At 42.3% G+C, this 20,345-nt stretch overlaps 1 protein-coding gene across 2 annotated transcripts in view; it reads right to left on the reverse strand.

Moving 5' to 3' along the window:
- GRIA3 (glutamate ionotropic receptor AMPA type subunit 3) overlaps positions 1-20,345 on the reverse strand; it is a 108,751-nt gene that overhangs the window by 65,091 nt on the left and 23,315 nt on the right. For both annotated transcript variants that reach the window (XM_015826780.1, XM_015826779.1), the window contains exon 3: positions 11,997-12,236. In XM_015826780.1, the coding sequence (XP_015682266.1) occupies positions 11,997-12,236 (240 nt within the window). The remainder of the gene's footprint in view (positions 1-11,996; positions 12,237-20,345) is intronic.

A 20,345-nucleotide genomic window follows, 5' to 3' on the forward strand; every position in this document is an offset into this window, starting at 1 on the left:
TGGAAAACTGCTGTCATATCCCCGCTAATGTTTGTTGATTTCTCCTGATGTAGCTATATATTGTGCAGGCAGGATTTTAGGCTGATTTGGAGAAGGAACTTCGGTTATTCTGCAAGGACACTCTCTGTGGCACAACCTTGTATCGTGCAAAAATATGACATCAGTTGATACTTGCTACGAAGAGCTCACAACATACTTGTCAATTTGGCAAGTGCAAAATCACAAAGGGGAGGCTGGGGGAAAAAAAAACCCGGTGTTGGCTGGCGCCTGAAGTGGAGATGCAAATGAGGATATGCCGGCTCCTGTTTATGTATTTATGTAAGGAAAATGGATCTAATTAGGAATCCTGCAGTTAGTAATTAGCGGGTTGGAGGACAATCCCAGGGTCGCTGGGGGAGACAGTTGATGGCTGTTCTGGGAAGGCTGAAAGCTTGAAGTCAGGAACTGCAAAATCAGGTAGCTTTCAGCAGGAGGTAAGCAGCTGAAGTCTGTTGAAAGACTTTCAAAAGATACATCCAAAGAAAGGCAAAAAAAGAGTTGATTGAGCGAGTTACAAAACATCTTCCTTATTTGTCAAAGTTCTCCTTCTTCTATGTTTTAAAGAAGACTCGGATTCCCTTCTTTGAAAGTTTTTAAATGATATATTTGCAATTTTAGGGGCAAGTCTTCCTTCCTTCCTCCCTCCCACTCTTCCTTCCTTCCTTCCTTCCTTCCTTCCTTCCTTCCTTCCTTCCTTCCTTCCTTCCTTCCTTCCTTCCTTTTCTTGGAGGATCTCCACAATAGGAGAGAAGATGCAAGTTAAAACAGAAAGACCTAGCTGGGTCAAAGTGTCCCCATTTTGGACTAATACAGGTGAGCCCCACACTCAAGTCTCCAGAAGGTCACAAAAGGGGATCACATGACTCCCGGGACGCTGCGATCATCATATGAGTCATAAATATGAGTCAGCTACCAAGTGAGTGAATTTTGATCATGTGAATCTAAAAGGAGATGTTTATGGACACTTGATCTCCACTGATCTCATTTTACAGTCTATCCATCTTTCATCAGATGGATTCCCAGCAGCTCAGCTAAAATCCGGAGCAATTCTAAACCCCACTTAACAATGAGCTTTCCTTCTCTTACATCATCTATACATTTGTAATATTTTTTCGATAACTTGGATTCAAACTCTAGTTCGCTTACATCGCTCAGTGGAATCTCTTTCACACCAATTGCGGTAAGGAAGGATTAATGCATTTCATACTGGCAAAAATATGCAACAAAAGCGTAATAAATAAAAATAATTTCAAACCATTCATCATCTGAAATTACTTACCGAGCAAATTAATTTTTTTTCTACTTGTGCCTGCATAATGCTCGATAGCTCTTTTAAAAAATTAAAGTCTCCCAACTGCTGAGTTTAAATAATGATAAACATTATTCCTTTGAAGAAACAATCACAGGAGATTATGGTAATCAAGCCAGGAATAGAAATTCATACAAAGTATGAATTTCTGTGTTACTTACTGTGTCTTAGATAAATGTCCTAGAAAAATCAAATATTAGGCTATCGGAATTGTCTTCCTATGTCATCAAAAGTGCCTTGATGCTTAACCTTCATCAGCAATGATTTAAAAATACACATTTTCCTTCTTACTAAGCTGTAACTGTACTTAATACGTACATTTTGAAACTATCCCAAGCAAATAAATTTTTTTTTGCTTTTGTGAATTTTCATTTAAATAAGTTATTTTTAAAAAGATACCTAGTTTTAAAGAGCTGCAGCTACAAATAGTTTTCCTTAGGGAGCATTTTATTCTTTAGCAATCAGGTTTGTACTGGCAAGTTCATATATTTTCTGTGTGTGTGTGTGTGTGTGTGTGTGTGTGTGTGTGTGTCTACAGCATGTATGGCTGTATTCCGTATTAATCAACCTGTAATTAAAGTGCCATGAAATTTAAATGAGCTATTCACATCGGAGTGACAATCAAGATCTCATTTTTTGCACAATATAGATAAATACAAACCGGTGATTCATATTCATTTTAAGAGGTGTGGGTCAAACATGAAACTTTAGATTATGAACACACACACACACACACGCCCACTGCAAGAATCCTAGCAGTGAGAAGGTGGTTCAGAGGGTGCAATATACACACGGAACAACTTCAACAACTAAAGAAGCTGCAATTCTTCTTTTTTTTCTGGATTCGTGAAACTCCTTCATTTCAACCCCAGGAAAACACGTATTTACTTTGACAACAAGTCCTATTTGTGTGCATGTCGTGGTGATCCTAAATTGGCTTCCCTGTTTAAATCTCCTTCCTTCCTTCCTTCCTTCCTTCCTTCCTTCCTTCCTTCCTTCCTTCCTTCTGTAATTCTGCCAACTGCCAGCAGTTTGATCCTGACCATCTCAAAGTTGACTCAGCCTTCCATCCTTCCAAGGTCAGTAAAATGAGGACTCAGATTGTTGTGGGGTGGAATATGCTGACACTGTAAACTACTTAAAGAGGCTGTAAAGCATCTTTCTCCTGACTCCCAAGGTCATTCTCACATACCATTACAAAGGGTTACAATGGCTGGTCTAATACACTTTCTGTAGTGCTCTCTCTCTCCATCTAGGCATTTCTCCTGTTTTTAGTTTATTTCTCCACTTTCTACATATTTTTAGTCCCCTTGTTGCTAGTGGTGAGGTCTACTTCTCTGCTTTCCTGACTCTTTGCAACTTGGCTTGGGTCCCTTAATTGTATATGTTTCTTGGCATTTAATTCTGCAGTATTAACATTTTTGCTCAGACGTTTTATAAGCCAGGGCTATTTTTAACGCTTCTTCTGGGGTGAGGCCTTCCCTCCACATTCACTGTTTATGAGCTGGATGCCATTAATATCCTGTCCTTTATCGCATCAACGTCATGAAAAGCATAATCTTTAGTTATTAGGCGTAACTGTATGACCCATTCATATATTGGCTCAGTTGCCCTTTGCTGTTTCGATTTTATTGTACAAAACCTCTTGTTTTTCTTCCCAGATCTACCCCTGCAGATAATTTTTGCCAAAAGCAGTGTAAGTCTTATAGATATCTCGCCCTACAAAATTGTCCTTCTAGAGATAATTTCAAGCAATATTTCCATATCCAAAGCCCTCAGAAGATAGTTTTTTTTCTCTCTTTTCTTTTTTTACATATAAGGATTAGATCTCGAGTCAATTTGATTATTAGACAGAGACTTCCTCATCTGGAATATTTGTTTATTTAATATAGTATTTTTGTTAAATAAGGATGGGAAAGCTTATTTGTAGACCCCTTATGTGAGGGAAGGAGAACCTATCAGGTTATTATTATTATTTTCATTTACTTTTCAGCATCTAGCTAGGGTGAATATTTTTATGTTCAGTGTTAGAACAATTCGACATTTGGGTATGTTTTTTTTTTCTTTCTTTCTTTTTTTGTACACAAGATTTTTTTTTCTTCGTTGCTAGTGCTGGATGTTCATTTTTCTGTTGATCTGTTTTGTGTTGTATTCTTGTTGATAAAAGAAATAAATTAATTTTAAAACCCCCAGGAAGATAGCTATCTGAGGTTAGAGATATATTAGATACGTCTTCTCTATTGTGTTATTTTTCCAGATCTCCATTTTTTCCCCCGAATAGCCATGTTACAATCTGTGCCTCTGGCTGTGGCATGTGCTGATGCTGAAAACATACAAAGATACAAACCCACTACCCATCACAACACGGACACATCAATGGACTCAAAGTTTGCCACTTGTACTAAGAGAAATTCTGTACATTCTGTTCTTGAATTTTTCCGCCAGCCTTACTGCATTCCCTTCCCTTCCAGCAAGATCCCATTTTCTCTTTCAATTAACCTGACCGAGACTAGTAAGCAATATAAACTTATTGATTAGCCAGCCAAATTTGCTCAGCCGTCATTGATTGGCTTGCAATTAGGTCAAGGTGTTCTTTTATAAACAAAATAATAAAAAAAATATCTAATTATGGTCTCTGTCTGCCTGTACAACATGCCATAATGACAACATGAAAAGTGGCTGATTAAAGCGGGGGTGTCACATTTCTGTTTAGAACATAGAGGTTACCACAGATCCATCAACAAGGCAACAGCGCCCCAAGGAAGTGGTCGTATAGATGCTAACACTTTGAATTTCATGCTCTGTTCTTTAGAAAAGTGGCATTGCCACCAAAAACATTGCCCAAATGGCTAAATGCAGGGCAGATAGGCCCCCATCACAAAAATAACTGTGTGAAACATGCCACAAGTACATAGATTTTAACACAATAACCAAATAACCGAGTGGGAAGGGACCTCGGAGGTCTTCTAGTCCAACCCCCTGCTCAAGCTGGAGACCCTATACCATGTCAGACAAATGATCTTTCCAATCTTTCTTTAAAACCTCCAGGGCTGGAGCACCCACTTCCAGAGGCAAGTCATTCCACTTTTTCTCCCTTTATTATTCACATTTTTCTAAAACGTCTTTGATTCATTTTGTGGAACTTTAGGAAAGTCACCAAACCAGGGTGGGTGGGATGGTCATTATATTTGGTTATTAAATTTGCAAAGAAGTATGAAGATTCTTGTGGCATGTCGTTTTCTGATTTCTGCAGAATCCTTAACACCTTAAGTATCTTTAACTTTCTAAATACTTCTTCCTTCAGCCTAAGGACCAGGCTTGGCCCAGCTGCAAACTTAGGCCTGAAGCTCAGATTTATGCTTCTAATACAAAATGTTCCCACCAGGGCTGAGAAACTGGAAGTAGACCTTTATGCTTTTATTACTTACCATTCTGGTTGTTGGCCCTCTGCTACACTAAACAATAAATTATTTGAGCTGTGGTGATGCAGCAGTTGGAATGCAGTATTGTAGGCTAGCTCTGCCCACTGCCAGGAGTTCGATCCTGACCAGCTCAAGTTTGACTCAGCCTTCCATCCTTTTGAGGTCAGTAAAATGAGGACCCAGATTGCTGGCAGGGGGGGGGGGAGAGGGCAATATCCTGACTCTGTAATCCACTTAGAGAATGCTGTAAAGCACCATGAAGTGGTATATAAGTCTAAGTGCTATTGCTATTATTTCCTTTGCTCCAGCTGGCTTTCCAGATCTCTAGAGAATTCATTGTTTTGTTTTGTTTTTTTAATGTTTTGGCACCTCAGTTCTTTTGGGGTGAGATTTTGCATATTCTCCAGATTCATCCACTTGGAGAATTTCTTAAAAAATAGTTGACTTCTTATTTTGGTGTGGGAAGAATTTGCAATTGGGTAGGGAGTATGGAAGATTGCCTTAGTGGAGATATGAAGGCTCTGTTGCTTAGGCAAAAGGGAATAAAACATATTTTTTTAAGTCCAGAATGTCCAGCTAATGTTTGGAAGTAGTTCAGACAACTCCCTCATTCACTGAACTATAGGGAGGAGGAGGAAAAAAAACGGAGCTTACTTGGATCCAGCAGCTAATCTGGGTCACATTAAACACTCCAAATAAAGTACTTGATTGAAAAAGCTTTTATAAAATGCTCCGTCATTTTCTCACATTTGAAGCTCAGGCTTTGATTGAAATCAGGTGGGACTCCTGCCACGATCAACAATCAAGATAGATTCCCATCCTCTTTCGCATGCACAGTTAATGCACGACTTCGGGGGCCTTAATAAGAGACTGAAGGTGGAATTCACCCACCTCGCCCGATTCCATCTGTGCTATACCAGAGTCTTATCTTCAGCAATACTTGATAAAGCACCTGCCGTTTTATCTTCTCTCTGTCGCCTTGATATATGAAAGGAACTGTAACGGCGTTTACTGACAGCTGCTCTAAAAATTCACTGCATTATTTATTTATTTTAATGGGCCAAGAATAGGATGAACTCAGAAGGGGTTTCCTGAGTACCGCCGTCTATTATACTGTCATTATGTGAGGGAATTTGGGACAAGCTATGAAAGATGCATAGCTTTTACATTGGCACCAGACTCCGAATGAGGAAACCGACTGCTGTAGAACATTTACAATCCCTGATCAGACCATTTGGAAACAAAATTCCGCCTCTTCTTCTTCTTCTTCCTCCTCCTCCTAAACTTTTTTTTTTCATATTCCTCCTGTTTCATTCTTCAATTGTGTACCTTGTTTAGTTTTTTAAAAAGTTTTTGCAAATCACTGAAATGTTGGAAAGGAATTGTGGAAAGGGAATTAGGACAGGGTCAACCTGTCTATCCATTAGAAAGATAATAATAATAAAGATGACAGAATAACAGAGTTGGAAGGGACCTTGGAGTCTTCTAGTCCAACCCTCTGCTTGAGCAGGAAACCCTGTACCATTTCAGACAAACGGTTGTCCAATCTCTTCTTAAAAGCCTCCACTGTTGGAGGACCCACAACTTCTGGAGCCAAGCTGTTCCACTGATTAATTGTTCTGTCAGGATAGTCTTCCTTAGTTCTAGGTTGCTTCTCTCCTTGATTGGTTTCCATCCAATCCTGCCCTCAGGTGCTTTGGAGAATAGGTTGACACATATCCCTCTTCTTTCCAGCAGCCCCTTAGATATTGGAACACCACTATCATGTCATCCTGATTATGTCACCTGCTATCATGTCACCGCCATCCAGTGGTGAGATTCAAGTATGTGAACAACCAGTTCTCTGTGTGGATGCTGCTTCCGGAAGTCCGTTCTGAGCCTGGGCAACAAAAAATTACCTTCCGGTTCTGCCGAAGTGGTGCCAACTGGCTGAATCCCACCGCTGCCGCTATCATATCAGTGACAGAGTTTTCTAAAAGCTGAAAAGAACAGGACTAAATCTGATAGTGAGGGAGAAGATGGCCAAAATATAACCCAGTTTTAAAACGAACAAGACCAAGTGGGCAGGAGGGGGCTATGGAAAAGAAAAATCTGAAAAATTCTCCTAGTGCATCCCTATGGGTAGAATAATAAGCGAGTGGCTTAGACTACCGGAGACTGCCAGGCCTCCCCCATCCAAGCTGGATTGGTACAGTCCAGAGAAATCCCTTCCAGATTTCTCCAGAAACTTCTATTCCTAGAACGATAGGTTTGCCAATAAAATTCCTTCCCAGCCATTTATTCATTTTGCAGAGGACTACAGAGATTTAAAACATCTGTTTAGCCTTGGGTATATGAGGGATAGATAGAAAAATGCTGTCAGCTTTCTAAATTCTGTTATTATAGTCTGTATCAAAAGAGTAGAATTCCAGTTTGTTTGTTTTTTGATGGCTTCTTTTGACCTGATCTACCGGACAAATTTCCGCCTTTCACTAAAATAAAATCACAAGGTAGCAGAAATTATCCTGAGAAATGCTAAGGAAGAGATTGAAGCAATTCTGGATCCTTAAGTAGTTTTTTCCCAAAGACAGAAATAAAACTTCGGATGACTTCAGTACAAAAACAATCTTCTAATTCTTGATCTCCTAAACAAAGCTAGCAGTAATGAGACCCTCACCCTAACCCAACTCTGATTCCAGGAAACCGCCAGACAGACCGGAGGATGGGGATAGAAATTAAATGAGTCCTTCATCTCATTTTAGATGCATAAGACATTGTCCTCAACAACAGACCTGAGCTATAACCCAACTTGCATAGTGAGCGAAGTATCCTTTACTTAAATTATTTACCAATTTATATACCCTATGAAAATTAAACATGCTTTATCTTACCCTGCAAAGAGTAGCTCAAGCATTGCATATTTATGCTCTCATTAAAATTTAAATGAGAATCTATTAAAATGGGAGCCTGCTTATCAACAGCATGCGGGTCGGGTTCTCAAGTAACCAGATTTTCACAAGTGCTGGGCTTGGCTGCCTAAGTCTAGGACTATTGGCATCTAGCAACCTTCCCCTTTGTACTCCCTACTGTGGGGTCCTTGGTGCTCTCTGAGCCTGCAGACATTTTTTTTACCCAACTACGCCATATCATCAGAAAGCACCAAGAACACCACAGTTCAATCCTCAAGCCTTAGCTAATGGGTTGACTTATTCAGTGGTGTGTTTGCTTGTTTTCTTGGCTGTCCATGATTTTCTCAGGAGTCTTCTCCAACTTCAAAGTTGACAAGCGTCACTCATCTTCCTATCCTGCTTGTTCAAAGTCCAGTCAGCCTGTGGCACAAGCCTTATTCTTTCCTTCCTTTTCCTTCCTTTTCCTTTTCTCTCCCTCCCTCCCTGCTCTCTCTCCCTCCCTGCTCTCTCTCTCTCTCTCTCTCTCTCTCTCTCTCTCCCCCTGCTCTCTGTCTCTGTTTCTGTCTCTGTCTCTCTGACTCTGTCTGTCTGTCTCTCTCTCTCTCTCTCTCTCTCTTTCTCTCTCTCTCTCTCTCTCTCTCTCTCTGTTTCTGTCTCTGTCTCTCTGTCTCTCTGTCTCTGTCTGTCTGTCTGTCTGTCTGTCTCTCTCTCCCTCCTCTCTGTCTCTCTCTCTGTGTCTCTGTCTCTGTCTGTCTGTCTGTCTGTCTGTCTGTCTGTCTGTCTGTCTCTCTCTCTCTCTCCCTGCTCTCTGTCTCTGTCTGTCTGTCTCTCTCTCTCTCTCTCTCTCTCTCTCACACACACACACACACACTGGAAAGCTCTAAGTGACATTTTAGGTAGCTGGAGAAAAATTAAGCAATGCCTTCCAGGTCACAATCTAATCTCAAACTCCTAACCATGGTAGTCTGAACCAAGATAAAACCAAGGTAAACTAAACCCCTTTCTGAGGACTGCTTCTTAGCCACCTTAAAATGTCACACAAAGGGTTAGGAAACAAATGGTGGTGCCCTTGTGCTATAAGTCCTTCCTCAGCCAGAAAAGAATATTCCAGCCTCCCAATCAGAGTTCGGTTCATTCTGCAGCGCTTCTGTGACACCTTATTCCAGGGGTAGGCAACCTTGGCTCTTTTATGACTCGTGGACTTCAACTCTCAGAATTCCTGAGCCAGCCATGCTGAGGGGAAAGGGAGAGGTTTCCAAGCTGAGCCATGCTGGCTCAGGAATTCATGACTCGTGGACTTCAACTATGGGAGTTGAAGTCCACGAGTCATGAAAGAGCCAAGGTTGCCTACCCCTGCCTTATTCTAAGACTGAGCTTCAGGCTTCCCTTCTCTCTGGCAGCTGCTAACACAGCCACTTGCTATGAAAATGCTTGCAAACGCAATTTCCCCGGTAATGCAATATTTAAGCTGGGAAGAAATGGCTCCCTGCAATTTCTCACGGATTGTCCAATTTTAACAATGCCCTCCTAAGCTAATAATGTTTACATGTGTGGAGAGAGAGAGAGAGAGAAAGAGAGAGAGCAGATAGTTAAATGATAATATATTTCCAGACCTGACAGAAAATTGTTCTGTATTGTCTTCCAGAAGCGGTTGTGCCCCGAAGCAGCAAAAAAATTGACAGTGCAAATTATTAAAAGTATGACAGTTCCGGGATCTTCCCCTCTCTTTCTTTTCCAAAGGAGGCAACATATGTGAGAACTTTCATTCTACCATCTAATTCAAAAAATTATCATTTACTACTGTGACTGAAGAGGCTCTGGAAAACTGGTTGAAAATTCTTTACAATGCATTAGGAGAGCCTGTCCAAAAATTGCCACCTATTTAAGATGCTGACAAAACTTATTGCAACCCTTTAGAATAGGGGTTGGCAACTATGGCCCCTTTACAAACTGTGGACTTCAACTCCCAGCATGGGACCATAGTTGCTCAACCCTGGTTCAGGAGAAAAGATCTGGAGTGTCTTAAGGCACCACGGCATCATAACTGCACCAAAAGAGAGACTCTTAAAGACTGCAACCAAATCTTTCTAGAAAGAGTGCAGAGAAGAGCAACAAAGATGATTAGGGGACTGGAGGCTAAAACATATAAGGAACAGTTGCTGGAATTGGGTATGTCTAGTTTAATGAAGAGAAGGACGAGGGGGAACATGATAGCAGTGTTCCAATATCTCAGGGGTGGTCCCAAAGAAGAGGGAGTCAAGCTCTTCTCCAAAGCGCCTGAAGGCAGGACAAGAAGCAATGGTGGAAACTAATCAAGGAGAGAAGCAACCTAGAACTAAGGAGAAACTTCCTGACAGTTAGAACAATTAACCAGTGGAACAACCTGCCTCCAGAAGCGGTGAATGCTCCAACCCTGGAAGTTTTTAAGAAGAGACTGGACAGCCATTTGTCTGAAATGGTGTAGGGTTTCCTGTCTGAGCAGGGGGTTGGGCTAGAAGATCCTTCCAACTCTGTTATTCTATTCTGTATCAAATATTGTATATACTTATAGTAGGAATGCTGCAGACTTTTGATCTGGAAATTCAGTCCCGAAGCAATTCCATCAAACTGATCAATCAGATTGGCATGCCATGTCAAAACAACCGGCTTGAAGGGCTGACTTCTTTCAGGTGCGTTCCTGTTGATTTTGGGTGATGGCGTGGAGAAACAAAAATGGCTTCTCGCACACCGATCCAGAAAGCTGACTCAGAGTAGATTCACCAATTTGATTTGAACTTCCCAATCAAATGAAATCGATTTCCAAAATCAAAGTGAATTCATTTCTAAACCAAGTCAACACTTCCGGCGAGTTTTTGCCTCGGGCGCTTGCTCCTAAACAAAAGGGGGAGTAAATGGCAGATCAACCATTAAACTCAATGGGAAGCTTTAGAACAGCGGGACCGGTTCCATGCACAGAGGTTTTTCTGCGGTCTGGAAGGGGCGTGGTTTTGTGTGCTGCCTGCATCCTGGGGATGGGGCTTCGCTTGTGTGCACAAACCAATTTCTAGTATGCCGCGGATCGGTGCTAGTCTACAGCCCAGGGGTTGGGGACCCCTGCTTTAGAATACCCATACTCTCTCAATGTAAAAAAGATGTTGAGACTCTAGAAAGACTACAGAGAAGAGCAACAAAGATGATTAGGGGACTGGAGGCTAAAACAGATGAAAAACGGTTGCTGGAATTGGGTATGTCTAGTTTAACGAAGAGAAGGACGAGGGGGGACATGATAGCAGTGTTCCAATATCTCAGGGGTTGCCCCAAAGAAGAGGGAGTCAAGCTATTCTCCAAAGCAGCAGAAGGCAGGACAAGAAGCAACGGGTGGAAACTAACCAAAGAGAGAAGCAACCTAGAACTAAGGAGAAACTTCCTGACAGTTAGAACAATTAACCAGTGGAACAACCTGCCTCCAGAAGCGGTGAATGCGCCAACAATGGAAGTTTTTAAGAAGAGACTGGACAGCCATTTGTCCGAAATGGTATAGGGCTTCCTGCCTGAGCAGGAGGTTGGACTAGATGACCTCCGAGGTCCCTTCCAACTTTATTAATATTATTATTATTATTATTATTATTATTATTATTATTATTATTATTATTATTATTATTATTATTATTATTATTATTATTATTATTATTATTATTATTATTATCTCATAGGACATTTATGGGAATAAAAGGTATCAAACTCCTAGAGGGAAGAAATATAGATAAAAATTATGATAGTAGGGAGAATAGTGGGATGTGTTGGGAAGGGTAAGATTCACCTTTCTTGTCTGACTCCTTTGATGCATTTACAATTGAAGGGAGTAGATGCCACCTCCAGGTTTGATGGTTGGGGGTTGTCAGTTGCTGAGGTCTAACTTAACAAGATCCTCCTTATAGTTCAAATATACAGGTAGTCCTCGCCTTACAATGATTCATTTAGTGACTGTTCAAAAGTACAACAGCACTGAAAAAAGCGACGAATGACCTTTTTCACACTTAGGACCATTGCAACATCCCCATGGTCATGTGATCAAAATTCAGATGCTTGGCAACTGGCATGTACTTATGACTGTTGCAGGGTCCTGTTTTGCAACCTTCTGAGAAGCAAAGTCAATGGGGAAGCCCAATTCACTTATTAACTTAACAACTGCAGTGATTCATTTAACAACGGTGGCAAGAAAGGATTGCTTAACGGGGCAAAATTCACTTAACAAATGTCTCCCTTAACCACAAAAATTTTGAGCTCGAAGGTGGTCGTAAGTCAAGGACTACCTGAACAGGAAAGAAATCAACTAGGGGGAAAAAAGTGTATTCTTACCTCGTTCAGTGTCATAGAGATATACGAATTTTTCCCAGTTATAGTAGGTCAGAAGGCTTAGGATGGCCCCTTTCAGAGCCGGACGCATCTGGATGACAAACTGCACCTCAGCATCGGTTGGAAAGCTGGGCGTGATGAAGGACGTATGCAGCGCCCCGCAAAAGGACGTCAGCGTGTTCATTGACATCTGGTCATAGAATCCAAAGATGGCATAGACTCCTCTGGAGAACTGGGAACAGACTAGGAAGAGCAGAAGAACACAATAATTAGCATGGAGGGATGTCCAGGAGGAAGGATTCCAACACTTTGGAAATAGTGGATCCCCTAAACTCTGGATCCCTTCATCTCCGCTGAAGATGTTACCTAGCCTGGTAATGACACATTTGGAAACCAACCCATAGGCTCGGAGAACGAACCTTCGCCGTCATCTTACAGCCGAGTGGCAGATATTCACCACTATGGCAAACTTTGGAAATAGCAATAGCACTTAGACTTCTATACCGCCCAATAGTGCTTCACAGCCATCACTAAGTGGGTTACAGAGTCAGCACATTGCGCCCAACAATCTGGGTCCTCATTAAACCAACTTCGGAAGGACAGAAGACGGAGTTAACCTTGAGCCAGTTGGAATCGCTGGCGCTTAGCAGAGTTAAAGAAGGAAGGAAGGAAAGGAAGGATGGAAGGAAGGAAGGAAGGAAGGAAGGAAGGAAGGAAGGAAGGAAGGAAGGATAATAGCAATACCACTTAGACTTATATACCACTTCATAGCACTACACAGCCCTCTCTAAGTGGTTTAGAGTCAGCATATTGCCCCCAACAATCTGGGTCCTCATTTTACCGACCTCGGAAGGACAGAAGACTGAGTTAACCTTGAGCCAGTCGGAATCCCTGGCGCTTAGCAGAGTTAAAGAAAGAAGGAAAGGAAGGAAGGAAGGAAGGAAGGATAATAGCAATACCACTTAGACTTATATACCACTTCATAGCACTACACAGCCCTCTCTAAGTGGTTTAGAGTCAGCATATTGCCCCCAACAATCTGGGTCCTCATTTTACCGACCTTGGAAGGATGGAAGGCTGAGTCAACCTTGAGCCAGTCAAGATCGATCTCCTGGCAGTGGGCAGAGTCAGACTGCAATACTGCATTCTAACCACCGTGCCACCACAGCCCTTGTAGAAAAACAGGCGGTTGCAATTCTGCTGACTTAAAAGTCTTTGATGAACAGTCGATGAGCTAGGATTAGGTGAGGACATAATAGCAGTCTTCCAGTACTCGAGGAGCTGCCACAAAGAAGAGGGGGTCAACCGACTCTCCAAAGCACCAGAACGCAGGACGTGCATTTTCCAAAACCAAGTCCAGTTGCCCTTTGAAAAAACACCTTTGGGACAACAGTAATTGGTCTTGCTTTTCAGCCACTAAGACAAACAACTCCTGTGGACTAGACACCCTCTTCTTTCAGGTATCAAAAGGCCTTTCTCCCCTGCCTTTGTGGAGTTCAGAAAAAGTAAAGACAGTAGGATGGTGATTGCGTTAATAGATCCTTGCTTCTGTGTGAAGTACGGCTGCAGACAGAATAAGCAGCTCATAAATGGGTTGTTAAATAAGCAATTTTAGCAAGTCAAGATGAAGCAAGCAGTCATAAAATTTTTTTAGAAGAAGCCCTAGCCCCATCAGCCTTATCTTCTTAATAATTAGGGCTCCTTAGAAACGCTTTCCAATTTTACGCACTTACATCGAGTACTCATTTAAGGGGGGGGGCTTAATATATATTTTTTAAAACCCACATAAAATAAGGACACTAATCACGTTTATTTTCGCCTCTTCCAGTGCAGTATGTGAAAGGACCGTCCTTTTGATAAGGCAGGGAAGGGCGGTCAAGCCTTAGACTGTGAGAAATTCTCTCTGTTGTAACAGTTGCTTGCAGTCTTGAGTGTGAATGTCGAAACTGTGTTCCAGAAGGCCGAAAGCACCCAAGGTCACGGGTTTTGCTCCAACCGTTCTCACATGCAAAGGCCGAGGCCCTTTTGGGAGATGACAGACATCTCCTGCAATGGTGACCTTGTCTCCTGAAACCTCCTGAGATCCCTCACGAGAACATCCAAAGCTCGCCACATTGGGTGACCTTGTGCGGGTTTCTCCCATTGTGTTTAAAAAGCCTCTGATTGATGACAGGGTGGGGAAGGTTTCACAAATACACCCAAGAGTCTCACAAGCCCCAGGAGGCCAACCTATCCCAACGCCACCACATTAGGGAAGCGAATGACACTGTTGTCAAAACACGCCTAAAAGATCAATCGATAAACAGCACAATCTAGCAAATTCTTTCCGTGAGAGAGATGTTTGGGCCTATCAGTACACACAGGCAGCCCACAACTGGCAGCAGACGGTGGCTTCATTTGACCCACGTTGTTTGTTTGTTTGTTCCTTGGGATTCGTTGTTTGTTTCATTTGCTGGTAGTAAGCCACCTCAAGGACCACTGCAGCAGACCAACAAACGGAATCTGGGAACGGTATTAAAAAAAACAACAGGCATAACCTCTGCGTGTGTGTGTGTGTTTCTCTCTCTCTCTCTCTCTCTCTCTCTCTCTCTCTCTGCATTCTGGAGCTCTGCTCACAAAGCCAAAATTTATGTCAACTCTGAGTCATGAATCTGCTGGCTTTCTCCCTCTTAACCCCCCCCCCCAGTCCCCTGGCAATTGCCGGAATGCTGGAGATTATGCAACCATTTGTTGGGGAGAAGAAAGTGATGAGCGAAACTGGTGGCTCTTCCTACATGGTATAGGGTCTCCTGCTTGAGCAAGAGATTGGACTAGAAGACCTCCAAGGTCCCTTCCAGCTCCATTCCTGATCGAATCATACTTTGAATCAATGCTTCAACTAGCAAGCCGTTAAGTCCTTTATAGCACAGAGAGAAGGAAGGAAAGAAAAAGGAAATCAGTTGGTAATGTCAGATACCTGGTAGACGGGGGGGGGGGATGTAATGTAGCAATTTTAGTTTATTTCTATCAACAGGAAACTTCGATGCAACATCCTGTGTTGCATCCGGGGATCTATTTCAAGATCGCTCTTGGAAGAAAGCAAAGCCATAGGGAGGTATTGTTGAATTTTCAAACGATGCAGCAAGATTCCATCAAAATCCCAAAGCATCTTTGCTGAAAGCTTTCCTGGCAGATATATATAGTTATTACATCTTCTCGGGGTCTCCAAAGGAAATTAATCAAGATTTTTTTAAAAAAAAATAAATCTAAAACCTGTAGCTGGGTTAAGATTGAATACATTGCAATCTCGGTCATGAGTTCTAATCTGGAAGGCTAACTAATGCTTTTCACACTGACTTTTACAGCAGTGGATTGCTCTTAATAAAGCTAGAATTTGGGTTTGTTTTTTTTCCCTTCCTTCAGATCTCCTCATACCTTAAGGGGAAAAAGTCAAGATTGTGTTCCCACGGTTATTGGTTAACTGTAGTTTTTTTTTTTCTCCTGTTCAGGTTGGAGACTCCCCCAAGGCTAATTAAATACAAAAAATTCCGTTTTGTGACACTTCAGGATAATCATGTTTGGAGACAATTCTGAATTCCTGGTAACATCGGTCCAATAGCATCAGTCTTAGCTTTTGTGCTCCCTTAAGGCTCCGATCTTCCACTGCTTTGGGAGAAATGAGCCTATCGCCGCGATTTCAACTCCAGGAAAGTGCTAAAAGTAGAATTTGGAGAGACGGTAAAACAAAAAAATGAAAAAGGAATTGTGCAAGTTATAAGCAGAGCCGATTAGCAGCCCGGCCAATTTTCTTTTCAATGTCTGGTTGGGCTCATAATAATTAGCTTGCCTGAATATCAAGCATTCCAGGCATTATAGCCATTTTTTTCTAAAAAAAAATGAATTTTGAAAAGATTGAATAGCCCATCCTTTAATTTGGAATGCTGTCAAAGAAAAGAAGTTTTCATCAAAAGAGCCCTGGGGGCAGGGAAATCCCTCGACGGACACACAAAAAAGTAAAGCCTGGGGTTTAATCCCCAAGGTTCTTTTTCAAGAGGCAACTGGACTTTCTTTGTTTTTTTCCTTGAAGTTCTGGACTGAAGAAGCTTCTTAGATGAGAAGAGAAATGTTTTCAAGGATAAAAAAACAAAACAAGAAAGTCTAGTTGCCTTTTTGGAAAAAGCACTTTGGGGACAATCATGACCTGGATGACTGAGAATCTCCACAGTCACCTGGGGTTTAATGGATCTCAGTTTAGCTGACTGTATACATATTTTTCCAAATATAAACCTGAAATAATGGGCAAAATCCATTATAGTCAAAGTAGTCTGGGCGAGGCCTTTGAACTATGGTGCTGGAGAAGACTCCGGCGAGTCCCCTGGACTGCAAGGCGATCAAACCGGTCAGTCCTAGAGGAGATCAACTCCGACTGCTCTTTAGAAGGCCAGATCCTGAAGTTGAAACTCAACATACTTTGGCCACCTAATGAGAAGGAAGGATTCAGTGGAGAAGGGCCTAATGCTGGGAAAGATTGAGGGCAATAGAAGAAGGGGACGACAGAGAATGAGGTGGCTGGATGGAGTCACTGAAGCAGTAGGCGTGAGCTTAAATGGACTCCAGAAGATGGTAGAGGACAGGAAGGCCTGGAGGAACGTTGTCCTTGGGGTCGCGATGGGTCGGACGTGACTAACAACAACAACAAGCCTGGGCGAGTCAATTCCATGTATCATTTTCATCCATTTACATTGTTTGTGCCACATCAGTGTAAGAAATAATGTAAACTAATGCAAATGATATGAAGGGAGCATTTGCATAATAGCAGAGTGATGCAAAGGATGGAAGCTAATGCAAACAAGATAATTTTGATTTCATGGGCGTGCCGGTTTAATGTACCCCATCGTCCCAAATGGTCCAGTAAACGAGGGCTTGAGGTATGGCTGTGGGTATGATTTTTGTCAAAGGAAGCACCAGGGAGAATAGACAATGGTTTCCTCACCAGTGGAAAATATTTGTGGTTTACTAAGGATCTTTTCAAGCAAGCCAAGTTCCAGACCAGCTTTTTCTAGTCTAGTGGACTTGAGATGTCAGGGTACATAATCTTTTATGGACAAAGGGCCTTACCAGATAATTAAAAGGAGCACTGAATGAAACAGATGTGTCAAGAATTGCATTCCAACATGTAAATGAGATCAGGAGAAAGGGCAGAAACTAAAATGGATCTCCCTGAAAAGAAATGAAATTGATCATCGCAGTGCATCTCTTTGCTTCGTAAATTTTGTTGTCCTGATTGCATTAACATCACAATTTGGTGGCACCTTCTCAGCCAGTTTTTTTTTTGGGGGGGGGGAGCGTGCATATCTTTCAGAGGACCCTGTGTTTGGTCCTGCATCCAGCTCACTCCAATCAACCCCAATACTTTGGACCCACGGCCACTCAAAACATCTGGCGATGAGCGCTCCAGATGTTGCATTCAGCACCGGCACTCAAAAAGATATCTTCCTACATATCCATCTTCCTCTCAATGAGAAAAAAGCCACCCAGCCCCAATGTTATAAAGTTTCCTCGGTGTAAATTATGCCTAATCAGTATTTATCAGGCTTGGTTAATTGGCACATAACAAAAGAGATGTCTGAAGTACTGTACTCATAATGAGGACGCCGAACAACAAGGGCAGCAATCAGACAATGAGCATCTGATTACAGAAACAGGAAGTCGCTGGGTTTCCTGAATATGTCACCCTTCAACGGAAGAGACAGAGTACCAATTGATGCATTTGGCAAAGGGGAGGGGGAGGCCAACGCAAGGTGTATTGAAATCTAGCAGAACAAGATTCAAGCTCTCCCCAACTAAAGACATCAGCAAGAGGCTCTAGGAAAGACCCCTCCCTTTTCTCTCCTCAAGCTTTATCTTACAATGTTATCTTTTTTGGCAAGCAAGCCATTAGTGTCAGCACATATAAGAGTCAGCCATTCTTTTAAAACAGAAAGGGGACGGACCTTTTTATTTATTTTATTTCTATCCTGCCTTTGTTATTTTTTTTTGACCAATAACTCAAGATGGCGAACATATATAATACTCCCTCCTCTTCCTCCTCCTCCGATTTTCCCCGGAACCATATCCCTGTGAGGTGGGTTGAATGGAGAGAATGAGAGACTAGCCCAAAGTCACCCAGTTGGCTTTCATGCCTAAGACAAGACTACAATTCACGGTCTCCTGGTGATTGGACCAAAATCATCCAGCTGGCTTTCATACCGAAGGTGGGACTAGAACTTACCATCTCCTGGTGATTGGACCAAAGTCAGCCAGCTGGTTTTCAGGCCTAAGGCAGAATTAGAACTCACTGTCTCCTATTGATTGGTCCAAAGTCATCCAGCCAGCACTGATAGCTAAGGCAGGAAAAGAACTCACTCTCTTCTGATGATTGGTCCAAAGTCACCCACTGGCTTTCACGCCTAAGGCAAAACTAGAACTCTCAACTCCCACTTTCTAGCCTGGTGCCTTAACCCTTAGACCAACATGGTTCTCAGCGTTTACATGGACGACACAGTGGTGTCTCAGTACTGGATTCAGATTTCATACAAGCCGAGACAAGAATATTGGGGCAGGAGTCTGAGGTAAGAGCTTATGCTCCCAGGATTCGGGTCTATGACAATTCGCCGTGGTCAACTCATCCCGTCCAACTCGTTGCTGGACAAAAGTTACACTAACAACAAAGAAATGGTGGAGTAGTATCATTAAAGAAAGGATGCAAAAGAAGGGACAGAATGAAATGTGATCGACAAAAATTAAAATATCTTTTTTATTTATTTTAAATGATTAAATAGAATTGTTAAATTGTTCCGCAGTGAGTTATCCCATGGCAAGTTGGCCATGGTGAGTTGGCTGCAACGAGTTGGCTGTGGCAAGTTGTCCCATCCCCCCAGAATTCCTGGGGCTTAATCTATGCCCGGTACTCCTTATTCTGGTTTTGTCCTTCCAAAGAAGTTATGATACTCCCTCTCCTGATTTTCTGCCACGCCGCCTCCCATCCAAACAGGCATTTGTGACATCCGAGGCGCATTAGATAACAGCATCCTTCACACTCCCTCGTTTAGCAAACTGGAATTGAGCAATTTTACCAGTGGATGAAGTGATTAAGTGAAGTGCCTCTTCAAACAGGAAGCAATAAAAGACTTCACTTCCTAGGAAGCATCAATTCCCCCAAAGAGAAGGAGGAGGCTGGGGTGCCTGTAGCTAGTTTTCTTGCACATTTCTTGGTGAACGAAAGAGGGGGTGACTCTTTCCCTCTACCCAACCACCCCCAACAGCCAACTAACCCAGTTATCAGCTTTGAACTGCACAAATGCAGCAGAAGCAGCCAAACAGCTCCTGAAACTGAATGGAAACAAAGATTTTGTTTAGATTGCCAAAGGCATATAAATAGAATTCATCCTGCAGGTAAGGAACAGTAAAATGGAACTGTGCCAGCAGCATTCATTGTCCAGGCAAATAACAAGAGAGAGGAAGATTTCATATCAGGTGGAAGAGCTTAGTATCAATCAATCTAGAATATGAACTCGCGGCCTCTCTGAGTATTAACCACATTCCACTATTTTATTTATAAAAAAAAAATCCCAGAGCAATGTACGATAATAGAGCAAAACCCAGGCAGTATTTGACTTACGACTGCAATTCAGCCCAACGTTCATGTTGCTAAGCGTGACATTTGTTAAGTGAGTTGAGCCCCATTTCACAACCTTTCTTGCCACACTCACTAAATGGATGATTGTAAGTTGAGGATGACCTGTATGAGCCCTAGATCCGTAAAAGCACCTGGTCCATTATCCAGAGCATGGTAGTGAAGCTGGGACTTATCACCTTTCCAGGTTAAATAAAGTTTTTATTGAAAACTAGAAGAAGTCAGAAGATCAGTTACTACGGAAATCAGGAATACAGTCTAGGGGAAGAGGCCTATCTATATGCCTGGATCAGTGCTTAAATCCTAGGTCTTGTTCCCCTTCCATTTCATGCTAACAGACTTCGGCCATGTTCACACAACAGTCAGATCTGGCCTGAGGCTCTAGACATCTCCCTCTTCACCCTCATGTCTACCTATGAATACAATAAACTGTAGCTGAAAAGCGTTTGAACTTTTGCATTTTATCTCTGTGTGTGACTGTGTGTGTGTGTGTGTGTGTGTGAGAGAGAGAGAGAGAGAGAGAGAGAGAGAGAGCATCTAATTAGATCAGTGACCTCCATTCTTTTGGACACCGGGGACTGGTTCCTTGGAGAGAGGTTTTTCCATGGACCGGAGGGGGTGTGGTTTCACATGCTGCTTGCATCCCACGCAGGGGGCTTCATTTGTTTGCGTGGCCTGGTTTCTGGTATGCCACAGCC

This window comes from Protobothrops mucrosquamatus, unplaced genomic scaffold, assembly GCF_001527695.2.
Source record: "Protobothrops mucrosquamatus isolate PMUCROS unplaced genomic scaffold, P.Mucros_1.0 scaffold3296, whole genome shotgun sequence".
In the NCBI taxonomy this organism is placed as follows: Eukaryota; Metazoa; Chordata; class Lepidosauria; order Squamata; family Viperidae; genus Protobothrops; species Protobothrops mucrosquamatus.